Consider the following 24,893-nt stretch of genomic DNA (forward strand, 5'->3'; position numbering starts at 1 on the left):
TTATTCAGCTTTGATGTATAACTGTTACTGACATTATTTTTCCACAAATATGCTATAATCCTCCTGTTCGATTTTTTAGGTAGAAATTATGTAGAAGCTTGTCTTAGCTTCAGAGCAGGCGAGGGAGGTCATCCTTGTGGAATTGACTGTCCCATGGGAAGGAGACTGTGACGACTCCCATGAGAGGAAGAGCTTGAAGTACCAAGGTCTTGTTCATGAGTGCAAGGAAAGGGTAGCGAACATGGCTGTCTCCTGTCGAAGTTGTAGGCAGAAGGTTCCCAACACAGTCTATGTGGACTTACTGCACTGGGTAAATTTGGGAATGAAAGGAAAACAGAATGTGCCGGATTGGGGAGGCAGCAGAAAGAGGCTCTTGTTAGTTCTGGCATCAAAGGGAAGAGAAGGGCTGGAGGCCTGGAGCTGATGGGCAGTGATTTGGCCACCACTGCCAACCCACCAACTGGAGGGTATCGCAGATAAGGGTGAAGGTCTGGGCACCGGCTGATGACATCAGCTTCGGACCGAAAACCATAATCGTTCAATAGACCGACTGCATGAGTGGCTTCCTCGGATGGACATGTAATTTAAAACAGCACATGTAATTTAAGTTCCATTTAGCTTGGAGATCCCATTCGCCTGACCACATGTTTTCAGTCTCCTACGGACAGAATTACATATGTTACGGACAGAATTACGGACAGAATTACATATGTTTACATATGTCGCCTATGGCGTACTCACTGGGGGCTTTGGGTGGGGATACTGTAAAGCGCTTTGAGACAAAGTAATGTTGTAATAATTTGCTATACAAAAATAAATTTGTTGTTGTTGTTGAACTGTGTTGAAATTTAGTCTGACTTTATGAATCTTAACTTGCAGGATTCACCTGTTTCTCTGTCCTTCCTGCAGCAGTTGACACTGTATCGCGGTCTTTGTGTTCATCCATCGTACAATGATAACTGATCTTCTTTTAATCAGCTTGAAAGTTGACCTCCAGAAGTTTATTGTGATTGGAACAGATCTTACCTTGCAGTTGGTTGATGGTATCAATGAATGTCTGTTGCCTTGTATGTGTTGCAGTCTTGATGTGTCATGTTTTAAATATGTTTAATGCCTAGGTATGTTTTAGTCGCTAATGTGGAGGATTCTGGATGGAACAGGCAGCACCGATGTAAAGTATATTTTTGTACATTTTGTTATATTATGGTTCAAACTGGAAGGGAACAACAGTTGCGGAAAAATGAACTGTCTGTTTAAGGCGAGGGTCATGTGACCTTGGGAAAAGGGTTTTCCGGCAATGTTGTAAAACTGAGGGAAAAAATGAGTGTGTAGAAGTTTTGTTCGGTTCCAAGTGCTGTAAATCAGATAAATGAAAGTGGAAAATTATTAAATCAGTTCCAAAGAAAGAACTGGAGTCATTTTGCTTCATTCCCATCAGGGATGTAACATATTGTTAAGTTTATTGTGAATTTGCAGATCAGTTTCACAATAGGAGGCCAAAGATACCACACTGGTCTTTACAGCACATGTTGATGCTTGTTTTCAATTCATGTTTTGCTTCATATGGTTTATCAACTGCTGACAGATAGGGTTCTTGTTTGGTCACAGAGGTGACTTCAGTGACATGGCACTGCAGGACTGGAAGCATTAAATTTCCCTAAGAGAATCAAATCAAACAAAACCCTGGCACTGGACCTGGAGCCGTTTGTACTCGTTGTGTCAGTTGTCTTGTCCTTTTGCACGATCCTGCAATGCTTGCACAGTTTTTGCACACTATACACTCTACATTGTTGGGTTTTTCTGTGTTAGTCTTGTGTAAATTTATAAAAAAACCTTAGTCCTAGAGACTAACTGTGTACTGGAGTCAACTGCGTATGGTTAAAAATGACATTAAAGACCTACTTGACTTGACTTGAGAGTTTAATACAGATAAATATTTCATTAATTCAACAGTTTTACCTGAAACAGTGAACCGAGTAGTCTGTACAAACAGCTTTTATACTCCTCAATGGCTGAATATTATTATTATTATTATTATGATTATTATTACCATTAATTTCCATATTTTGCAAAACAAAAATCTATACTTTCCTTTAATACAATACAAGTGAAATCCACATTATTACTTAAATGCTTATTTGCCATCATTTCATTCTGGTATCACTTACTTTTCAGTAATCTGAGTTAAGCATTATTTGTGTTGTACTTATATGATGAAGCCAATCGTGGTCATTTTGACTGCCAATATAAAATAATTTAAGTAAACACACAGTCATTCAAATTTCAATGGTATCTCTTTAAATACAAAGCAGCAAAAGTAAGGCTTATTTTTTTGCCTAAAAACAATTGGTTTTATCAAAAACTCCATTATATGGTTATATTATAGATTTATTACAACCAAATGTCATGCCCTGCTTTCCCGCCCCTCTCATTCTACCCCTGGTGTGGCTCTAACGAGCCACACCTATTGCTTGTTTTGTCTTGCCTCTTGTTCCTGCTCTTCTGTGATTCACTCCTGCTCTTTTTTGTCCCTTCATTAGTCCCTGTATAAAGTGCTTATTGGAGTCACTCCCTGCATGCGCTTTTGTTCTTTCCCTGTGTTAACCTGCCTCTTTTAGCCCTCACGGTCTGCATTGTTTTGCCTTATTCCTGTGTTTCTTTGAACAAAGAAAGATGCTGTTGATGTGTCACCCTCATGCCTGACAATAATCTTCTTGCTCTCAGAGCACGACACCAAACACATCAACAACGTCAAAAGCATCTTGGAGCTCTGTGAAACCTTCTTCTTATATATTCCTCTGTCCCATCCTCCCTGTTGTTATATTTGTGCTTTTTCCAAACTCATACTCTGTCTTGCTCTGACTGCATGGCATTTATACTGTATGCATGGCAAACTATTTTACAGTCTTATCTGGTACAGTACAATAAACTACAGCCTTATCTGGGCAGAGTAGTTCCTCTGAGGCTAGAGATTTACAGGTGAAAAGTAAAGTTACATTGGAAACTGCTTATGGTGATCATGGTTATAGTGATCAACTGCTTATATGGATCAAAAAGCTTGAGACAGGATCATTCCTGTACAAATACTGTTTAAATGATTTGTTTTAGTAGTTAAGTAGTCTGCTTACCGTGTTCATTTTGGGTCTTTTTAAACATGACAACATATGGAAAAATGAAAACTATGTTGTGTATTTTTTTTGTGTTACTTTACTTTGATGGCCTTACTTTGCCTTGCTGTAGCCCGTCTGCCTCTGGCTAGTTACCTGAGGTGAATGCTGCGTGCACAGAAAACATGAGGGGAAAAAGACAGTCATTTTCTCTCAGTGACAAATTTAGACTCATCAAAGGTTATGACGTGAATTTCTTCATTTTGAATAGCACTGGGGTTTCTCGGCCACTGTAAAAAGTCCCATGTAAGAAAATTTATGACAGGTTAAACCCAATTGAATGTTTTATAGCAATAGTGAGTATTTCCCAGTGGTACAGATTTACAAAAGAGTGTCATATACATCAGTGGGAAGGCTGGACCAGATATCACACATGGAAGTGAGAGGATCTTTGCTGCTCCTACACTTCTCCAGCTCCTAGTAGCTTTGCATTTTTATGCCACAAAGAGTGTTCAGATGGTTGGTGGAGACCACAGTCTGCAGAAACTGGCATTTTCACACCACCATAACTTGCTGATCGCTTGACCACAAGCACCGGTGCACGTGAAAGTGCAGAAAAAAAGAGATGTAACAGATCAATTACATTTAATGCATCAATAAATACATTTTTGTTTGCGTCTCCATATTTCTGCATCAGAAAACTTGATCACTAACCAATATACTTTTGTCTAACGTGTACCGGCAGTGAAACTTGCCTGTGCTCATTAGTGGGATAAGGTTACATTGTGGAAAGATCGAACTGCTGGCCAGATTTACTAAGAAATGGGGGTCTTTTTCATAATAGAAAGGACTACTACTCAATTAATGTCCAAGTTGTATGTAAAAAGTAAAAGGAAATCAGCATACATCAAAGCAAAAGTGTGATAAAAGTAGCAGCTTTTAATTTTTAAAGTTCATGAGTCATTCACATTTACTTAGGGCTGGGGTCCCGTTATTCATGATGGGTCTTCATCCCTCCAGCCTGCTGCTGTGGTGGGGGGTTGGGAGGCGGCTTCCCAGGGCAGTATGGGTCGGCTCCCTGCTGGCTGGGCGGGGGCACAGACAGGCATCGATGAGGGGTCGCTTGGGGACCCGGCCTCTTGGAAGGGGCCCATACCTTGTGTGCCCCAGTCGGGCCCCTGTCTCCTACATACACACCACAATTCGCTAGAATCTGGGGTGATGCCGGGCCCTGAAATTGGCCATTGCGCTGCCCTTCAATCTTAATTGTGCAATAGTCATCCTACAACATTAGGGCCTTGGGGGATGGATGGGCCATGTAGGAATCTACCATCTGCCAGCAGGGGGGTGCTCCTGCCTTGCCTGCTCACCCAATTTTAATGCACCTCAGTTATCCATACACACCATGCAGTGCTGATGCACCATATTTTTCTAAGATATACTTTTTTCTAAGGTAGGAGCACGCAGGATTCCGCCTTCTGCCAGCAGTGGAGAGACCGTGCCCTGACCACTCCCCCAACTTTAGTTTGCACTAAAATTCACATAATGAAATGTGAAGCACGTGGTGTGCTAAGCCAGGTCTTGGGGCTGTTGCCTAACTGTCGGCACTTTGTAAAGCACTTCATCAGTATTGCGAAACTGCTGCACTGTCTTACAGGGAAAGGAAGCGATTTTGCGTGGCACTTGCCGATGCCCCCTGCAAGCATGTCTCCCTCTCATCCTGGACATGAACATTAGTAATGAGGAGCTGGGCACTGTGCTCCCACAGGCGCGACCCAAAGGCGAGCAGGGTTGCATACATCAGTCGGACGTTTAGCTGACAGCTCGTGCTGACAGTGACTGCTGCCCGTACAGCGCCAGACACTCAGGCCCACTGTGACTTCGATCGCTAACGGCCCACTGTGGAGCAGGGCGGTGATCCCGTGCTGGTCAGGGTGAGGGAGTGGCTGGGCAAGGACAGGCAACCAGGTTGGGATGTGATCTCGACTTCCGGCCCGAAAACCAAGGCCTTCCATTTCCAATAGGACACCTTTGACGAGCGAGAGGGGCTGCTGTACACGCGCTGGCGATCACCAAGCGGTGCAAAGGAAAGTCCCCGAGATGTGAGGAGACAGTGCTAAGCACCGCACCATCATGCTGCCCCCATCCTGTATTCATCTGCAATCTATTTTAAATGAAAGTCTCATTAGTCGTATATCCCCTTTATTTATGTAAAATACGCCTTAAATGAATATTTTGCCAAACACTTTCTCATTCAATGATTTTTCTTTATTTTTATTGTTTTCTACATAATACATCAATATTGAAGACCTCAAAACAATGAATATTTGAATATGAATAGTATGAAACAATGAACAATGAAACAAAACAATGAATAGTAAACAAATAAGTGTTAAACAAAGCAGAATTTGTTTTGTATTTTAGATTCTTTAAAGTAGCCACCCTTTGCATTGATGACAGCCTTGCACACCCTTGGCATTCTCTCAGTCAGATTCGTGAGGTATTGACCAGAAATGGTTTTCCAGCAGTCTTGAAGGAGTTCCTGGAGGTGCTGAGCAGTTGTTGGCTGCTTTGCCTTTACTCTGTGGTCCAACTCATCCCAAACCATCTAAATTGGGCTTAGGTCGGGTGATGGTGGAGGCCAGGTCATCTGACACAGCACTCCGTCACTCTCCTTCTTGGTCAGATAGCCTTTACATACTGTAGAGAGGACTGGCTTACTACTGTACCTCCTAATGGGTTTGACTTCACTTCTGAGCTGCTGTCCTACAGCTCAGATGGCTACCTAACGGCTCACCGCCACCATTACTCAGAGACGTACACCAGTGCAGTTTCAATGCTCTGGCTGCAAACATCAGTCTGTGTACACAGCTATAAAAACACAGGGCAAAGGAGTCTTTTATATAGCGATATGATGGCAAAATGGAGAATGGCAGAGTAAGAAAACACATAAAAATGATTATAAAACTTCTTCATGTTAAAGCAAAAATCATTCACACAGGTTCCCTACATGGCAAAAGCAGAACTTAAGCAAACACAAGAAACACAAGAAATCAAACATACATTTTTATAATTATGTAATTATTATGTACGATATGTTAACTAAACCCTTTCATATTAAACCTTATTAGAAATGTACTGATTTTTATTTGTTTCCCCACCTTTAAATGACCTTTATGAACAATTCATAGGAAATCTGTATAATTGTGTAATTGATTTGATCCATTTCTACACTGATTATTTCCACCTTTTACATGAAAAATGACATATACCAGATTTAAATTTAGTTGCACTTCCCTGTTGCTTTTTGCTGTAATCTGATAACTGATTACTTCGTTATTCGTTCCGCGTGTCGTGGAAATTTCAGCCCCACACGGTATTCTGGGGTGTGAAGTTGTTTTAATTCTGAGCTCAGCGGCCAACCCCCATCCCGGCAAGCGTTACTGCGGAATGCGCACCGAACCTGAAGTTGGCATCCCCTTTATAGCGGTACACAGATAGCTTACTTCCCCTCCCAGAACTACATCAAACTGGCTTGGGGGGGAGGGGGGGGGGGCGCATACACTTTATGCAGCCTGCATCTTATAAGTATGAGGCATGTGCACTTTCAGATGCAGCCTGTAACTTATGGGTGTGGCCACCTGCAAGCAGCCCCCACTCGCTTTTGTAGTTTTCCTGTTCTCTCTGTCAAGCACGCGCTAAACTTTCATTTCTGTTCCCATTTCTGCTAAATATAATGAGCACAAAGTTCAAGCACATCTTGCTATACTGAGGTTAACTCTTAATTCTCTTAAGCTCACATTCTTCAGTATTAGCTGCCTAACACACAGGGACTATTGCATAAATATATAAAGGTACGTTCTAAAAGCTGATTCCAAAAACACCCCTCTGGTCAATTTATCTCTAACATGTGTCACTCAAGATCTTATTAACTATCACAGCCAGTAGCCGTGGTTTGTAGTATTAATTATTTAGTTACATTTTTTGATATATTTCACAGCCTATTATGGTAGTTAGCAGAGTTTGGCTGTACCATTAAGATCAAACCCAGGGTAGAGGGGCTCAGTGAACGTGGTCTGGACCCTGTGCAGGAGGGTCACTGTGTCAGAGATGCTGTAGAAGGACAGATTTCCTGCCCCGTGTTCCAGGTACACTCCTATCCTGGAGGAGGGGGGGCCAGATACTGCAGTTTGCACATTATTGTGCCAGAATGAGTAACTGGAGGCTGAGCAGGACAAACACCAGGACTTTTCATTGTTTCCAAGCCCGCTGTTCTCACCCCTTCCTTTCCTGCTGATCCCTTTATATGTGACGGCAATACCGGCCAAATTCCCGCTGCACTCAACCTCCCAGTAGCAGCAACCAGTCAGCCCCTCTGTACACAGCACTTAGAGGCGTGAGTCAAACCTCTGCTGGTGATCAGGATATGACTGTGTCTCTTCCTTCCATGTCACCACTCTGTTCCCCTCAGACAGGTGGAGGTGTCTGTTTGCTGTTTTGGGGTCCAGAGTGAGCCGACAGGAATCTGATGGAGGAAAAGATCAGAAGGCAATGGTTTGGTCTCATTCATTCCTTATATTGAACAACAGTGTGTGTGTTTTTCGGCAGGTTTTAACACTTTGAAAAGTATATATAATGAAGTATATCCTGTTATGTTCATATGGTTCTGTTCACAAAATGGATGCCTCAGAGAACAACATGATAAGCAAAATAATATTAAACATCAGCAGTCACACTGCAAACAGATTCAAAGGCTCCTGACATAAATGTGAAAGACCAGGAGGCAGCGGGAGAGAGAAAGAGAAGCTCCACTAGCAGAAGAAAATGAAACACAATAAAACACAATAAAACACAATAAAACACACTCCACCTCATACAGGGAGAGAGAAGCGTGTGTGTGAACAGACTCACATTGTAAGAATTCTGATCTGGTCCTGGGCACTAAAAACTGTATGATGGTGTCTTTGGTAACTAGAACGAGACAGAGAGAAACAGGGATGTAAGTAAAAGGAATTTAATTGTGGGAGATGGACTTCACTCACTGTGTATTAACATTATGAGAGACAATAAAAGGAAGTTTAACAAAATAATAATCTAATTCTAATAAAGATTTTTGGATTCAATAATTTAGAAGAAACATGATTTATGCAACCTGGGTTTTGCAGCTTGTAGAATGTGGAGCTCTTTCATCAGTTTTCACAAAGACTTACACTTATTGAAAACTGAATCTGACTTAGTCACACAAACGTGAGGATGATTGCACTGCATACTCTCTCTGCATGGTCTATATTAACATGAACCGACTGGAAAATGTAATTATTTATTAACCTGTGTCATGGATCTCTTCTGTTTTCGTTTTATAAATATTCTCCAGTTGATCCTTCAGTTCAGAAACCACCTTCCTCACATTTCCAAAATACCAATGTGGATTGACTGAGATTCTGGGTTCAAATCCAGCCTCAGGGGTGCCAGGAAGACTCTGATACCTCTACAGACATAAAGTCAGATTAAACAGCTTCATTAAAACAAATATAAATTTTAACTAAACCAAAACTCTGGTTTTCTTATTGTCAAAGTAGCTGTTCTGTTACCTGGAGGAAATGGATGTGATCCTCTGTGTGTGAAAGCTGCTCCAGCTCAGAGTGTCTCCTCTTCAGTTCATCAATCTCCTGCTTCAGTCTCTCCATGTGTCCTTCAGCCTGACTCACTACAGCCTTCTCCTGATCTCTGATCAGCTTTGTCACCTCAGAGCGTCTTCTCTCAATGGAGCGGATCATCTCAGTGAAGATCCTCTCGCTGTCCTCCACTGCTGACTGTGCTGAGCCCTGTTGGTGGCACAGGGAGCAGAGGATGGTCCCATTTGAGACTCCAGAGAGCCTCATCTTATTCTTAATTTCCATAGTAAACAATAGTACAATAGTGATGTGAGCTGACTTGTTAATCCCAGGTTAGTTAAACCCTGTTATCTGGCACCTTTGTCTCACCAAACTTCTGACACAGAGTAACCATCAGTGACTTTAATTTGACAATCCCCACAAATCTATAAATCTGTAGTCTGTGGAACATGTGACAAAACTCTTGATTCAATATGATCACATGCCAGCTTCAGGTTCATACTCACTGTGAATGAGTCCACAGCCTCTCTCAGCTCCTGCAGCTCCTTCTCTCTCATCTGAATTCTCTGCTGAAATTCCTTCTGTGTTTCTCCCATTTGTTTCTACAGATAGGAAACAAGATTGTTTCTTTAACTGAGATTAAATCTCAAGATAAAGATGAAGATAAAGTTTACTTACTGTATATAAAACATGTTTCTCACAGTCAACCTGAAGTTCACTTGCTATATATAATACATGTTGCTCACAGTCAACCTGAAGTTCTCTTATTGTATATAATACATGTTTCTGATAGTCAACCTGAAGTTCACTTACTGTATATAATACATGTTGCTCACAGTCAACCTGAAGTTCACTTACTGTATATAATACATGTTCCTCACAGTCAACCTGAAGTTCATTTACTGTATATAATACATGTTGCTCACAGTCAACCTGAAGATCACTTACTGTAAACCACTTCATGTTCAGTGAAGGCGTCCTGCTTACCACTGTTGTACTGACCTGTTATTTCTGCACATGTGGCCTTCCTGATAGCTTTAACGAGTCTGGCCATTCTAGTCGTTTTCGTACACAGAACTACCATAGTCTGCATGTTTTATGTTTAATGCACCATTCACTGCAAACATTAGACTGTGTTTTGAGTGAAAGAACCAGAAAGGTGTCTGTTTCTGAGATGCTAGAATCACCACACTTGACACCAACAATCACACTATATTTAAAACCACTTAGCTCACACATTTTAGCCATTCATATTCTCAGCCAAAGAATAAGTGAACCTCTTGCTGAATGTGTTCAGCTGCAGCCACATGATATGCTGTTTGAAGGGGTTTTTGCTAGGAATTTGATCAGAACTTTTCACACTTTACAATAACATTTTGAGACATATTTGCCCCATTTAGAACACAGCCCCTGCTGCGTAAAATTGTGTAAAAACACAATTTAACATTAGAACATGTACAAATTAAGAGTAACACGATAAAAACTAGTAATAATTTCTTCTGTTTTCTAAAAAAACAGTTAGATGGCTAGATAAACACCGCTTCAATTCTCAAACTTCTCCTCAGCCGTTCCACAATATTGTTAAATTTCACCAACAGCTGAATTAAATAATAAAATATATTGGTTAAAAAAGGCAGTGACAGATTGACTAGCTGTATGAGCTGTGTTAGTGGCTGTATGAGCTGTGTTAGTAAGTCAAAAAATACATGGCTGCACTGGACGGTCGCTGGAAATACCAGGATGATTTTAGCAGAGGTTCTGAAATGACGCACTTTGTGACACACTTTGACAGGCATAATATCACAGTTTTACACCAACACAAGGATAATCTAAACATAATTTTCTTTGTCTGCCTAAGACTTTTGCACAGTACTGTACACATACACTAACCGGCCACTTTATTAGGCACACCTGTCCAACTGCTCGTTGACGCAAATTACTGATCAGCCAAACAAATGGTGGCAACTCAATGCATTTAGACATGTTGACATGGTCAAGACGAACCGCTGCAGTTCAAACCGAGCTTCAGAATGGGGAAGAAAGGTGATTTAAGTGACTTTGAACGTGGCATGGTTGTTGGTGCCAGATGGGCTGGTCCGAGTATTGCAGAAACTGCTGATCTTCTGCGATTCTGTGATGCCCGGCTCATCTGATCCTCATGTGTGCCACGCCCCATGATTATCCACGTGTGCTTCCCTGATCTTGCCCAGCTGTGTCCAATTATTTTCGCCCATTCTCGTATATTTCAGTCCATGTCTTGCCTTAGTTTTTGTCCGTCATTGATGTCAGTCTACGTCAGATGTTTCCTGGTCCCCGATGCCAGCTGTTAAATCCCCGTTTACCCCAACTTCGCCTCCTTGCCTGCTTCCTGCCCACTTGCCTGGCCGTCGCATTACCTGCGACCCTGACAGATTGTCACACACAACCATCTCTAGGGTTTACAGAGAATGGTCTGAAAAAGGGAAAACATCCAGTGAGCGGCAGTTCTGTGGGCGAAAATGCCTTGTTGATGCCAGAGGTCAGAGGAGAATGGCCAGAGTGGTTCGAGCTGATAGAAAGGCAACAGTAACTCAAATAACCACTCGTTACAACCAAGGTATGCAGAAGAGCATCTCCGAATGCACAACACGTCGAACCTTGAGGCAGATGGGTTACAGCAGCAGAAGACCACACTGGGTACCAGTCTTGTCAGCAAAGAACAGGAAACTGAGGCTACAATTTGCACAGGCTCACCGAAATTGGACAATAGAAGACTTGAAAAAATGTTGCCTGGTCTGATGAGTCTCGATTTCTGCTGCAACATTCGGATGGTAGCGTCAGAATTTGGCGTCAACAACATCAAAGCATGGATCCATCCTGCCTTGTATCAACGGTTCAGGCTGGTGGTGTAATGGTGTGGGGAACATTTTCTTGACAAACTTTGGGCCCCTTAGTACTAATTGATCATCGTTACAATGCCACAGCCTACCAGAGTATTGTTGGAGACCATGTCCATCCCTTTATGACCACAGTGTACCCATCTTCTGATGGCTACTTCCAGCAGGATAATGCACCATGTCATAAAGCTCGAATCATCTCAGACTGGTTTCTTGAACATGACAATGAGTTCACTGTACTCAAATGGCCTCCACAGTCATCAGATCTCAATCCAATAGAGCACCTTTGGGATGTGGTGGAACGGGAGATTCACATCATGGATGTGCAGCCGACAAATCTGCAGCAATTTATATATTTACCTTTATATTTATCAATATAAGTCCATACATATTAATATTGTAGCTTATACATTACTGTACATTATATTGCTCAGTATATTGTTCATTGTGACTTTACGCATTGTTGTTTTTGTACTGTTGTGCTTCAGAGACACCATCGACCGGAATCAAATTCCTTGCATGTGTTCGCTCACATACTTAATAAACACAATTCTGATTCTGATTATAGGACATTTTCAGTGACTCATTTTCTGTGCATTTTACTTTTACGTAACTAACCAGGGCGGACAATAATAATGATGCTTTATTAGTCCTTGTGGGGAAGTTTTCCTTTTGCTTGCCCCATCTTGCTCTCCATGACACACCCAAGCAGATGAGAGTGAGCTTGGGGTCTAGGGCTGCTGCAGTTAGCTGACTAACTCATTATCTAATTCATTATAACAAACGTTTTCCTTTAATATCACTATCTACAGTAATTATGGGAGCAGTTCAAATTATCACAAAACAAAAAGGTGGTTTTACAGTGTGAAAAGTTTCACACCATAGCAGCACTAGCGCTATGAACAAGCACCTGAAGAGAGAGCGAGTATGCAGGGGCTATTCTGGGTTATGGACGGGCAGAATAAGGAAAACCGCTGTAAGCGCTGTCTATTCATTTTTATTAAATTACCATTAGCAGGGAAAGCTTTTTGATATCTTTTGTCCTTGTAGCTACTAAATACACTCATTATTAAAGCCACAAAAAAATCTGCTACATTAGAATCTGAATAAACGTTTGAGTCAATAAATTATTCTGTAAAAAAATAGTCATTAGTGGCAGCTCCATTAGGGGGGGGCAGTAAAGCACTGAAAACTCGGATGGCACTGGGGGTTAAGAGTCTTGCTCAAGGGCCCACAGACGCATGTCTGTTCGGCTGAAGCCAGGCTCAAACTGGCACCCTTCCTGGCACAGAGACTTAGCCCACTGGACTACACACTACCCCTGTCTCACCAATGCAGATGCATTCACATGTGACAACCATTTTTAACATATAAACATCAAAAGTTATATATGTGTTTCTGGCCTGACCTGTATCTCCGGCCTTCCTGCAGCAGCTGATACTGTATCATGGCCTCTGTGTTCATCCAGCATACAGAGATAACAGATACACTGCTGGTCGGTACGGCAGTGGATCTCCAGGGCTTTGTCATGGTGGGAACAGACCTTGTCCTTCAGATGGCTGATGGCATCAACGATCTTGTGTTGTTTTGTGTGGTGGAGTTTATTGTGAAGCTGCAGGTCAGTTTCGCAGTAGGAGGCCAGACACACCAGGCAGGACTTGACAGCTTTGTGTTTTCTCCCAGTACAGACGTCACACTCCATATCTCCAGGTCCAGCATAATGGTCAGCAGGAGTAGTTGCTTGTAGTCCAGTCTTCTTCAGTTTCTCCACCACTTCAACCAGTATGGTGTTTCTGCCCAGAACAGGTCTGGGTATGAAGGTCTGTCTGCACTGGGGGCAGCTGTAAACTCCAGCATGATCTTCCTGATCCCAGTGGCTCTTAATGCAGCTCATACAGTAACTGTTTCCACAGTTGATAGTCACTGGATCCTTCAGTAGATCCAGACAGATTGGGCAGCTGAACTGGCTCAGATCCACTGCAACACTAGCTTCTGCCATTTTACCACGAACACTGATAGGATTCAGTTTCGTTTTCTCTCACAGTCGTCTGTGTGTGAGAGAGGGAGATACTTCCTGCTTCTCAGGCTGCAGTAGGTGTGATTTTGGACTGAGGCCAGACTGTGAAGAGCAGACTAGGCAACCACTGGAGTTGAAGTTTATGAATTCCCTGAAAGACATGCCTGTGAGGAAGACCATCCCTCCTCCTGAACAGGCAATTTGTTGTTCCACAGTGGGCGTGAGAAAATCTCTGCTGAGAGTAAACTCACGAAAAATAGCGGGACCAGACAGCATACCTATCCGCATGCTCAGTGAAAGGGCAAAATTGGCTGGCAGATGTTTCCACAGACATCTTTAATATTTCCCTGAGACAGGCAGTCATCCCCATGTTCTTCAGGGCCACCATCACATCTGTGCTAAATAAGTCATTATTATTATTGCAATAGTTCAATGTCTAAGATCAATACAGTTGGGAATTTCAGTCGAGTCTGTAATATGTAATGATTACAATTTTGTTTGTGCGAACTGGCTATTTCTGGGTTCTTGTAGTCTAATATTTTATTACAAATTCAGTAGTTAGGTATTATTAGATTCTATTTTGTTTCATTGTAATCCAGTATTTATCTATCGGTAAGGAGTCTGAAATGAGGTTGTAATGAGGACGTATTGTGTTTAACAGGAGCCTTTGAGAAGCCCAGGTAACTTACAGCATCTGTATATGATTCTTTTGTAGTCTGTGCAGGTATGTTATCAATGTGTGTTTCATATGGTCGAGTTTACTAAATGAATGTAGTAGTTGAGGGTAAAATTGCATTTATTTTCCTCTATTACGTTATGTATTTTCTGTGTCTCCATCTTTTTTGGCTCTTTCGCTCATTCCACAGTAGCGGAGGCAGGTGACGTGTAAACACCCTCACTTTGGAATCAGTCTCCATATACCTTCCTGTCTTCTTTAACTGCTTTTCTCCGCATATAAAGTGGAATAACAGCAAAATTCTGATGGGATTTAAAGCTATTAGATGGAATCAGTTGTAACACGCAGGTATGTGCAATCATACATAAATTGTGTCAGGTTTAATGGAACAAGCATTCAGATTTGATTTTTACATTGTTCAACATAATCCACAGGATAATGAAAGATCTGGCACATAAATGTCGGATTTCTTCATTTTGTTCCTGTTTCCGTACTGGGAGTGCATCTGTCTTAGGAAGGAGAGTTAGGTTCACAGTGATTATTAATTTGCCACCAGAAAGGTAAAATATCAAATCTAAGTCGGAAGAAAAGGGGCAGCTTCAGCCAAGATAAAACACTGAAAAGGTGCCCAGCAGATGGTGCCTGGCTGTTCTGCTCTGGAAGTGCTTCTGGCGGACAGAGGAGGTGGTGGCTGTGTCAGATATGGGGTATGGAAGGTGGGAAATACAGTGGGAACAGATGGAGTGTTCAGGATTGATGGAGAACGATATGTAGCTGGACTGGACATTGTTTAATTGCAAGGTGATATTGCAGCTTAAGTGTTTTCAAGGAATGTTTGTTTTGCTTTGTGTGTTTGTTGGTATAACTAGCAGAAGGTCTGGGTATTTCATTCTTTGTTACTTTTTCAGATCAGAGAACAGCGGCAACAAAAAGAACTGTGGACTATTGACTAGATTCTGGGATACGTGTTTTTAAAATTTTTATCATGGGCCCTTGTGAATAGTTTTTTTTATTTTTCACTTTTTTGTATTGTTCTTTTTTGTAATGGGCAGCAGTGTGGTTTGATTGTATTAGCTTTGTTTGCTTCTCGTTTGGTTGCTGCGTGTTTGCAAGATCAGGAGCAAGAAGCAGTAAATCATCAACATGGTATTGGCAATAAGTTCAAGATCAGGAAACTTTATTGTCATTCCACACATGTTCGCACATGCCGTGGAGTGAAAGTAAGTACTCAAGTCACGGATAAGACACAGTGCTAGTCACGCACACTTACAGTATAAAGATAAAAATGAAATATAAAGGTATTGGAATATAAAGTATAGAATATAAATTAGCAATATGTACCGTGTCCAATATATAGATGCAGACAAAGAATGGATGCAACATAAAACAGATCCCAGTAATTTACTATATAACAGTAATAACTTAGTTACCATATTATAATGTGCATTGCACATATAGGCTTATTGCACATACAGGCTTATTGCACATATAGGCTTATTGCACATATAGGCTTATTGCACATGTTAAATATCACTACGGTTGGTGGTGATAATTTAAGTACTATGTTAAGAGGAAAATTGCACATATGAGTGCATTGCTCATGTTGTATGTTATATGTCAGTATGGTCTGCTGGTGGTGGGGGGGGTTATAATTTATTAGTCCTTTGTGTGGTGGAGAATGGGGGAGGGGGAATCTGTGTGGGGCTGGGGGGGGCAGAATTCAGCAGTCTGACAGCATCTGGAAAGAAGTTGTTATACAGTCTGGTGGTTCTACTCTTGATGCCCCTCAACCTCCTGCCTGAGGGGGGAGGAACAAAGAATTTGTGCCTGGGTGGGTGGGGTCCCTCATAATGCAACCATTCTCTTGCATCTGGGGGTGTAGATGTCAGTGGTGGTGGGTAAGCTGCTCCCCACCTCCCTCTGAGCTGCCTTCACCCCCTTGTGCCATCAGCAATAATGCCATCAGACTTGGGGAAATACAAACACAAATCGCAGAACACAATGGCAACGGTCCTGAGATGTCTGATGATGTGGCAGAATGAATATTCTTCCTTGACTCTGGCTTGTAGTTGCACAGCATTTAACTGTAATATGCCTCTCGTTTGGATTTTTTACTTCGTCCTTAACAGTAACTTTTTTTGGAGTACTGACTACTGCAAACATTGCATATTGTTTTACATCTTTTTGTGATTTCTTACACACTAAAATTAAAACTTTCCCACAATTAGCTAAACCTGACACTCAAGAAGTAAAACACCAGCCCAGATTTATAAGTACACTGTCAGCTTTACACTTTTTGCAAAACAGTACACACAGTGATTTGCAAAACACTAAGCACACTTGTATACATCTGACACAGAGATATATCATGATGTCACTTCCCTGCAATTTCAAAGCAAAAGCTTTCAAATGAACACAATTGGTTAAATTGTTCACACACAGGTGCATAATTATAGACACACCGATCAGGTTTACAAGCACTATAAAATAGCAATAGGTCGCCTGTGATCAACAAGAATAAACGGTGTCAGAGGAAAAAGGAGAGTGTGGATGAGAGGAAGAATCCAGAGAGGACAAGGTGGAAGAAGAGGCTGAGGGAGAGGAAGAGGTAAAGGGAGAGGAAGACCTGGAGGAGCGGTAGGACGTGCACAATGAAGAAGACAACCAAATCTGTCTAATGTAAAATGGAGGAAGTAAAAATTAAAATGGAGAAAAGTTGATTCAACCTTTCTGTTGTGTGTCTGTGTGCCACACCAAGCATGGAGAACAGAAATAAGAGCAGAGAATTGTCTGAGGACTTGAGAACAAAAATTGTGAAAAAATATCAACAATCTCAAGGCTACAAGTCCATCTCCAGAGACCGTCATGTTCCTTTGTTCACCGTGCACAACATGATCAAGAAGTTCACAACACAGGGCACTGTAGCTAATTTCCCTGCATGTGGACAGAAGAGAAAAATTGATAGAAGACTACAACAAAGGATAGTCAGAATGGTGGATAAACAGCCCCAATCAACTTCTAAACAAATTCAAGCTGTTCTGCAGACTCAAGGTGCAGCAGTGTCAGTTCGAACTATCTGTCGACATCTGAACGAAATGAAACGCTATGGCAGGAGACCCAGGAGGACCCCGCTGCTGACACAGAAACATAGAAAGGCCAGCCTGGAGTTTGCCAAAATGTACTTGAGGAAGCCAAAGTCCTTTTGGGAGAACGTCTGGTGGACAAATGAGATCAAGGTAGAGCTTTTTGGTAAAGCTCATCATTCTCCTGTTTACAGAAAACGGAATGAGGCCTATGAAGAAAAGAACTTACACGGTACTTACAGTCAAACATGGTGGAGGCTCTAAGATGTTTTGGGGATGTTTTGCTGCCTCTGGCACTGGATGCCTTGACTGTGTTCAAGGCATCATGAAATCTGAAGACTACCAAAGGATTTTTGGGGCGCAATGTAGGGCCCAGTGTCAGAAAGCTGGGTTTGTGTCAGAGGTCATGGTTGTTCCAGCAGGACAATAACCTCAAACATACCTCTAAAAGCACCCAGAAGACAAAGCGCTGGAGAATTCTGAAGTGGTCTGCAATGAATCTGGATCTAAATCCGACTGAACACTTATGGAGAGATCTCAGAATTGCTATTGGGAGCAGGCCCCCTTCAAAAAAGGAGTGGTCGTAAAGTCCAGTTGGGAGGTGCAACAAGCATCTTCATGGGTATAGGAAGCGATTGGTTTCATAAATTTTTTTCCAAAGGACGTGCAATCAAATGTTAAGTTGAGGGTGCCAATAAATTTGTCCAGTCCAGTTTTTGAGTTTTGTGTGAAATGATGTCAAATCTGGGTTTTTTTACTCTGTTTTTGTGTTGTTCCAATGTACATAAAGGAAATAAACATCTGTATAGCAAAACATTTTTAATTGTAACAATTGTCTAGGAGAAATGGTGTATTTTCTGGAAAAATTCCAGGGGTGCCGATAATTTCGGCCATGACTGTATTTTGTTTGGCTTACATAGGATTGAACGTTAAGAACACCAAGGAGGGAAGGGCCCCATATTCACACAGGAGCAAGAGAGAGAGATCATAAGCCTTGTTTTGGCCAATAATGCAATCAACCATATTGTCAGTGATAGCACAATGTTCAATAATGTCCAAGAAGTCTCTCTGTCAACAGTAGCCCGTATTCTAAAAAATAAACATCAAGTTCTGACGAAATAACTGTATAGAGTGTCATTTGAGAATTCAGACATGGTAAAAGTCCTGCGAAGTGAATATGTGGAGGTACGTTTTGTTCACTGACTCTGCTATTGTGCACTGCACACATAACCTGTAACTGCACGTGTATTTTTACTGTATAGCAGATCTACAGTATATTGATCTACACAATGTGATGTTTTACTGTATTTCAGAGAATTTTGCAAATGTATGTGGAGGAAGTCCAGCATGAGTTTATATACATTGATGAGGCCGGATTTAACCTGAGAACAGTGAGAAGGAGGGGAAGAAACATCACTGGACACAGGGCTATTGTCAGTGTACCAGGGCAACGTGGGCTAACATCAGCCTTTATGGTGTCGTTTCACAGAATGGGGTCCTCCACCGTCATGCCAACTTGGGTCCTTACAACACTCACCTCATTCTTACAGTTTTGGGCAGATTACACATATTATTACAGCTGCAAACCAAAGGGAACAGATCTTTTCATTCTTCTACTGAGGGCAAAAACTGGTTTCATCAACAACCACAATTTACAGTCCAATGCCTTCCACCATACCCCCCCTTCCTAAACACCTTTGAGGAGTTCTTCTCAGCTTGGCGGTGGAAGGTGTATGATCTCCGGCTGCATGTCCAGATGCCCTTCATCCAAGCTATGGAGGAAGCCTGTGACCAAGTTGATGGAGCCTCAATACAATGGTGGATTCATCACTGCAGAAGATTCTTCCCACGTTACCTTGCAAATGAAAGCATAGCCTGTGATGTTAACGAGGCCCTGTGGCCAGATCCAGAGAGATGTAGTTTAGTTTTCTCTTTTTTTCAGTTCTGAACTGGATTTATGTTCCCACTGTTAGCTTACAGTGCAATGGCACGTTCAGTGATACTGTATGATAACTGGAAAATGTTTTCTTATGAATGTTTTGTTGAAATGTTCAGTACTGACTGACTTGAATACATGAAAAGAGATAAATATTTTCATTGGTCTGCACAATTGGTCTGCAAAATTAGTGTCCATGAATATATTTTTACACTTTCTGTAAATGCTAAAAGTGTTTTAGGCTGAACAGAGGAGTGTTTAACTGATTCAAACAGAATCAGACCATATGGTGGATGTGCTTACGTTAGGATAAGAAAATTTGGCAAGAAATTGTTCCATATAGTCTTGACTAAAGTCTTCCATTTGGCAAATGATCAGAGGTGTTGTGCTACTTGGGTGCAGTGTTGTGCTAATTATATGAAGTGTTTTGGAAAACTGTCCGTTTTCAAAATTGTGCTTAAGCATTTGCAAAAAACTGTAAGCAAACAAACGTGGTACAAATGATTGAAACCAGTTTGGTTCAAATCTGAAGCATATGGGGGTACTGAGGACGGAGCCCTGAGCTGTGCTGCATGATTTTCTAAAAGTCTGTTTTGCTGAAAGAAAAAGGAAAAAGTTGAAAGAGGAAAAATGTTGTTTTTCTCCATATAGGTGATTTTCTTTAATGGACACTCCATTAATTGGCATCACGCGAATTAAAGTCATGTGGTGTAGAAAGCCAGGGAGGCTGCCGGTAAAACATGCGTGTCTCTTTACTGTATATCCTGCTGTTTATTATTTACTGGCTTTGCTGGTGCCGATTCCACCAGTCTGATGATGCCCATCTGGGTTGTGGTAACAAGCCCGTCTAACAGACTGTGGGATCCAGCTGGGCTTACATGACGAGCTGAAGCTGGAGGACATCAGGAAACGGGTCGTCCTTCCTGTCTGCTGCTCACTCTGTGACAGGGGAGGACATTTACTTTGTTTTTCTTAGGTTATGAATGAGATTATACCGGAGCAAAACAATTCATTAATATGAGTTTGTTTTCACGGTTAGTTTTAATTTAGGGGTTAAAACTTTTTTTTTGCAAACTGTTCTCCCACCTTTTGGCTCTCTGCTCCCCCACCTGCCCCTGATCCATTTGCCTCTCCTGTTATTGGACACACTCACTGTGTAGATTTGCAGTACATATGCCAGTGAGCTGCCCCAATGTGCCTGCATTCAGGGACGCTCCAGTTAAACTCTAACTTCCTGCTTAGCTTAGAGTGATCCAGGACTCTGCAGAGTAGGACATTCACTGCAGCAGCTAGAGGTATCTTTGTAACCCTGGGAAGCTGGACAAAATTATCGTGAGATTTATAGCATGACTCCTTTTATTAATTACAGTATTACCAAGCGCAGGATGGAGCTGTTCGGCTGAAGGGGATGGTGTGTGGCTGAGTGGGTTTGGATGCTGTGCCTGTGACCGGAACACGTGTTGCGTATAAACCTCCATCCATGTTTGATCAGCCCTTCACACAGTTCAGGGAGCCAATCCCAGGAAGCACAGGGCACTGGATTATGTACATTTATATAATGGCAACATGGAGAATAATAGTCAGGATAAGATCTTCGTAAACTGCTAAAACATTTATTAATTTGCTGGTTTTCCAAATTAAAACTGGATACAACACATAAAAGATTTAAAAACTTATCCCAATAAATTAATCATCATTAGCTGTTCATCTCGGTACTGTACATGGCAAAAGCACAAAGGAATCCATACTGGTTTTAATCTCTCCAAAAAAATAAATCACCATGTTGACAAGAGAATTTCTTTTGATTCATTTCATTTCATTCAATGAATTATTGTGTGCAATTTACTGAATAAACCCATTGTTATTTAAAGGAAATCGTACCTACCTACTACATACTTAAAATTTTTCATAAGACTTGACTGTCTTGAATATTATATTTCTATCAATGAATGACTGATATGCATTATGACATCAGTATAATTTATATATATATATATATATATATATATATATATATATATATATATATATATATATATATATATATATATATATATATATATATATACAGGGGCGTAGATTTAGGGTGGACGGAGGGGATGTGTCCCCACCAATATCCTCCGACCATTGAAATGTCCCCACCAATAATTTAATCCACTTAAAAAAAAAAAAAAAACAATCGTGCTGTCAACATTAACCTAGACACGCAGAAAGGGATAAATCACGTTCTCTCCTTGAGTCCTCCCGCCCCCAAAACACATATGAACATTTTGATTGGCTGTGCATTTCCCTGCTATCATGTGAGAGGCTGTGGCTGCGTTCAGATACAAGCAGCGCCAAATGCAGTGGATTTTTTTCCCCGTGCAAGAAGGTGTGTTGGGTGTGGTGACACATGTGAGGATGGCGGCAGCAAAAAAAAAGAAGCTGGACATAAGGAGCTTTTTTTCAAAGAAAAGTGTAAGTCACTTCAAGTTCGCTAGTGAATCCATCAAAGTCCATCAAAGTAACGACAACAGTTAACGTTAATGCTAGTGGGTTTTTTTTTTTTTACCGCTTTGACGCACATTCATTATAGCGGGGCAGGCTATAGTCTGTGAATACGGACTTAAAACTAACAGCAGATTAAACAGCTAAATGTAAAAGTATAAATATGATCCCTGTCAGTTCTCCTAATCTAATGACGACTATTTGTCAGAAATCAGTCTTGTGAAAGAAATTGATATGCTACATACTAATATTGCCATGGCTAGAATTTTAATGACAGTTCACCAATAGACAATCCACTTCGCACAAATAGTTTTTAAAATGCATTCACTGACTTGGCAAACATTAATGATTTGATTCGAGATTTGCACACTAAGACTCAGAAAAAGTGAAATAAAATGATTGCTGTTTAAATGGCATGTGTTTATCCTGTTTTGTTAGGTGACAGAACCTAAACAACTGTGCTGTGTATCAGACAGTGATGGAGAGAAGGGGTCACAGGTGATGTTGAACGATGACTTGATATTATTATACCTAGTTATCCTGAGATTTAACATTGTTACCGATAATAGGCTGAAGCATTCTCTGTCAATGCTCATAAGGAATCCCTCAATGTTTTTTTATTAGGGGACAGAAGCAGATCAGCCATGTTGTAGTTCAGGTGAAGAGGCAAGGTCACAGGAGGTGAATCTGAATGTTGATTATATATAACATATAATATGTGTGTGTGTATTATACATGTTGATTATACTAATATTTAACATTATGAGGAGTGATAGGCTGAGGATGTAAGTGATTCATTAGTGTTTTTGGCAAAAGTTTTGAACTAACATGTCTCACTTTTTTGTCACACTATTTCATCAGGTGGCAATCCTGTCAGATACTAGTGCAGTCAGAGGGGAAGAGTTAGGGTCAAAGGTGAGGCCTATTAAAGGCATTGTCCAGCCCCCAAAAAAACCTTACTCACTATTTACTCCTTAAGTGGTTCCAAACTTTTATGATTTTCTTTATTTTGTTGAATACAAAATAAGATATTGTGAAAAAAAGCTGAAAACCGTTAAACTTTGACTTCCGTAGCAGGAAAAACAAATACTATGTAAATCAATGGTTACATGTTTTCAGCATTCTTCAAAATATCTTCTTTAGTGTTCATCAGAAGAAAAATACTTAAAAAGACTTGTGACAAGTGGAGGATGAATAAATGATGACAGAATTTTCATTTTTTCCGTGAACTGTCCCTTTAAGCACATAAGCATGGTTTTAATGTAGGGATAAAAAGTATGTTATCTAAATAAAATGAGTGGTGTGTTCTCATAAAGTCACATATGTATCATCATAGTCAGTCTTACAGTATGACTAATTGTATAATGTGGTGTATTTCTAAGGAAACTGGTCCACCTGTAGTGAGCAGCAGGGAGAGCAGCAGTGAAAGTGACAACAATGAAGAACAGTGTAGTAGTGGAGATATTCTGCATATTACAAATAAGCCAAACCAGCCTAACGCCAAATCCATCCCTGTTCAAACATTGTCCAATAGGGTCCTCCATTTTCAGGAAAGGTGGTACAAAGAATATCCATGGCTTCATTATAGCCCCACAGTTAAGGGAATTCTCTGTTTTCACTGTGTGAAAATATATACCATACAGAAAAGTACTATGTCAAAAAAGGCAGACCCTGCATTCTGCTCAAAGGGGTTCACTAACTGGAAAAATGCTCTTGAAAGATTTGAACGCCATCAAAATACTAAATCCCATCATCATGCAGTCACAGTTAGCTGTCAAGAAGCAGTCCCAATAAATACACAACTCTCAACTGCCTGGTCAAAACAACAGGAAAATGCCAGACACTGCTTACAAATTATTGTAGGTGCAGTACAGTATCTTACTAGGCAGGGTTTGGCACTGCGTGGTCATGACAAAGACGATGGTAACCTATTTCAATATTTAAAATATAAAGCCAAGGATGATGCCTGTCTTTCTGACTGGCTATGCCATTGTCATGACTATACCTCTCCACAAGTGCAAAATGAGATTTTGCAGATGTTAGGAAACAGCATTGTCAGAAATATTGCACAGACTATCCAGTCTCTATCTGTCCTGCAGTTCTCAATAATTATAGATGGTACTCAAGATATCTCAGGTGCAGAGCAAGAGTCTATATGTTTAAGATATGTGGATGAGGACCTGGTTCCACATGAGGTTTTTATTGGCTTATATGAGGTCTCAGGAACTACAGGAGTGGAGATTGCCAAGATGGCTGTGGATGTGCTTTTGAGGTTGAATATTCCGATGACATGTTTAAGAGGTCAGACATATGATGGTGCTGCCAACATGTCTGGAGCATATTCAGGTGCTCAGGCAGTACTGAAGAAATATCAGCCATTGGCTTTATATGTACACTGTGGAACTCACTGCCTTAACCTAATCACACAGGCTGCGTGCCAAGCTAGTCCTTTAATTCGAGATGCTTTAGAGTGGGTACATGATCTAGGGTCATTAAGCAAACAGTCTGGAAAATTCAAAGCTATGTTTGCAGCTGTGGCAGCAGATTCAGATGTACCATCAGCATCACTCAGACCTCTCTGTCCAACCAGGTGGACAGTAAGGGGAACTGCTATCAAAGCAGTGCTGTCTCACTATGAAAGCGTCTTGACAAGCTTAGAGGAGATGGCAGCAACTGGATCTAGCACAGGTGCCAGGGCGAATGGACTGCGTGAGAGGTTTGAAAAAGGTAAAACTGTGCTGGGGCTTCTTTTGGCATTAGAAGTTATTGAGGAGCTAGAATGTCTGAACAAGTCTCTGCAGAAACGGACTGCAACTATTGCAGGAATGCAACAATCAATAGAGTGTGTTAAATCAACTCTCCAGTTCAAAAGGAATGAAGAAAGATTTCAGGAGACTTTTAAGAATGCAGTGAAAATGGTGGACTCTCTTGGCATTGAACCCATTCAGATGCCTCACCAAAGACAAACATCAAGGAGATATACCGGTGGGGCTAGCCAGCACACTCACAAGTCACCTGAAGAGTATTACAGAGCAGAGTTTTACAAATTGTTGGATTGTGTTGATGTCCAGTTTCAGGAGAGGTTTAACCAACCAG

At 41.2% G+C, this 24,893-nt stretch overlaps 2 protein-coding genes across 2 annotated transcripts in view; one reads left to right on the top strand and one right to left on the bottom strand.

Annotated features, from left to right (window-relative positions):
* Positions 1-13,637, bottom strand: part of LOC125739621 (tripartite motif-containing protein 16-like protein) — a 50,700-nt gene extending 37,063 nt beyond the window's left edge. Inside the window, exons 1-5 of the mRNA XM_049009914.1 lie at positions 13,007-13,637; positions 9,229-9,324; positions 8,699-8,932; positions 8,436-8,595; positions 8,019-8,078 (exon numbers count right to left, since the gene is read on the bottom strand). Of these exons, the coding sequence (XP_048865871.1) occupies positions 8,019-8,078; positions 8,436-8,595; positions 8,699-8,932; positions 9,229-9,324; positions 13,007-13,597 (1,141 nt within the window). The 5' untranslated portion in view covers positions 13,598-13,637. The remainder of the gene's footprint in view (positions 1-8,018; positions 8,079-8,435; positions 8,596-8,698; positions 8,933-9,228; positions 9,325-13,006) is intronic.
* Positions 1-24,893, top strand: part of LOC125739602 (NACHT, LRR and PYD domains-containing protein 12-like) — a 926,911-nt gene that overhangs the window by 202,272 nt on the left and 699,746 nt on the right. The window lies entirely within an intron of this gene.

Source organism: Brienomyrus brachyistius, chromosome 4, assembly GCF_023856365.1.
Source record: "Brienomyrus brachyistius isolate T26 chromosome 4, BBRACH_0.4, whole genome shotgun sequence".
In the NCBI taxonomy this organism is placed as follows: Eukaryota; Metazoa; Chordata; class Actinopteri; order Osteoglossiformes; family Mormyridae; genus Brienomyrus; species Brienomyrus brachyistius.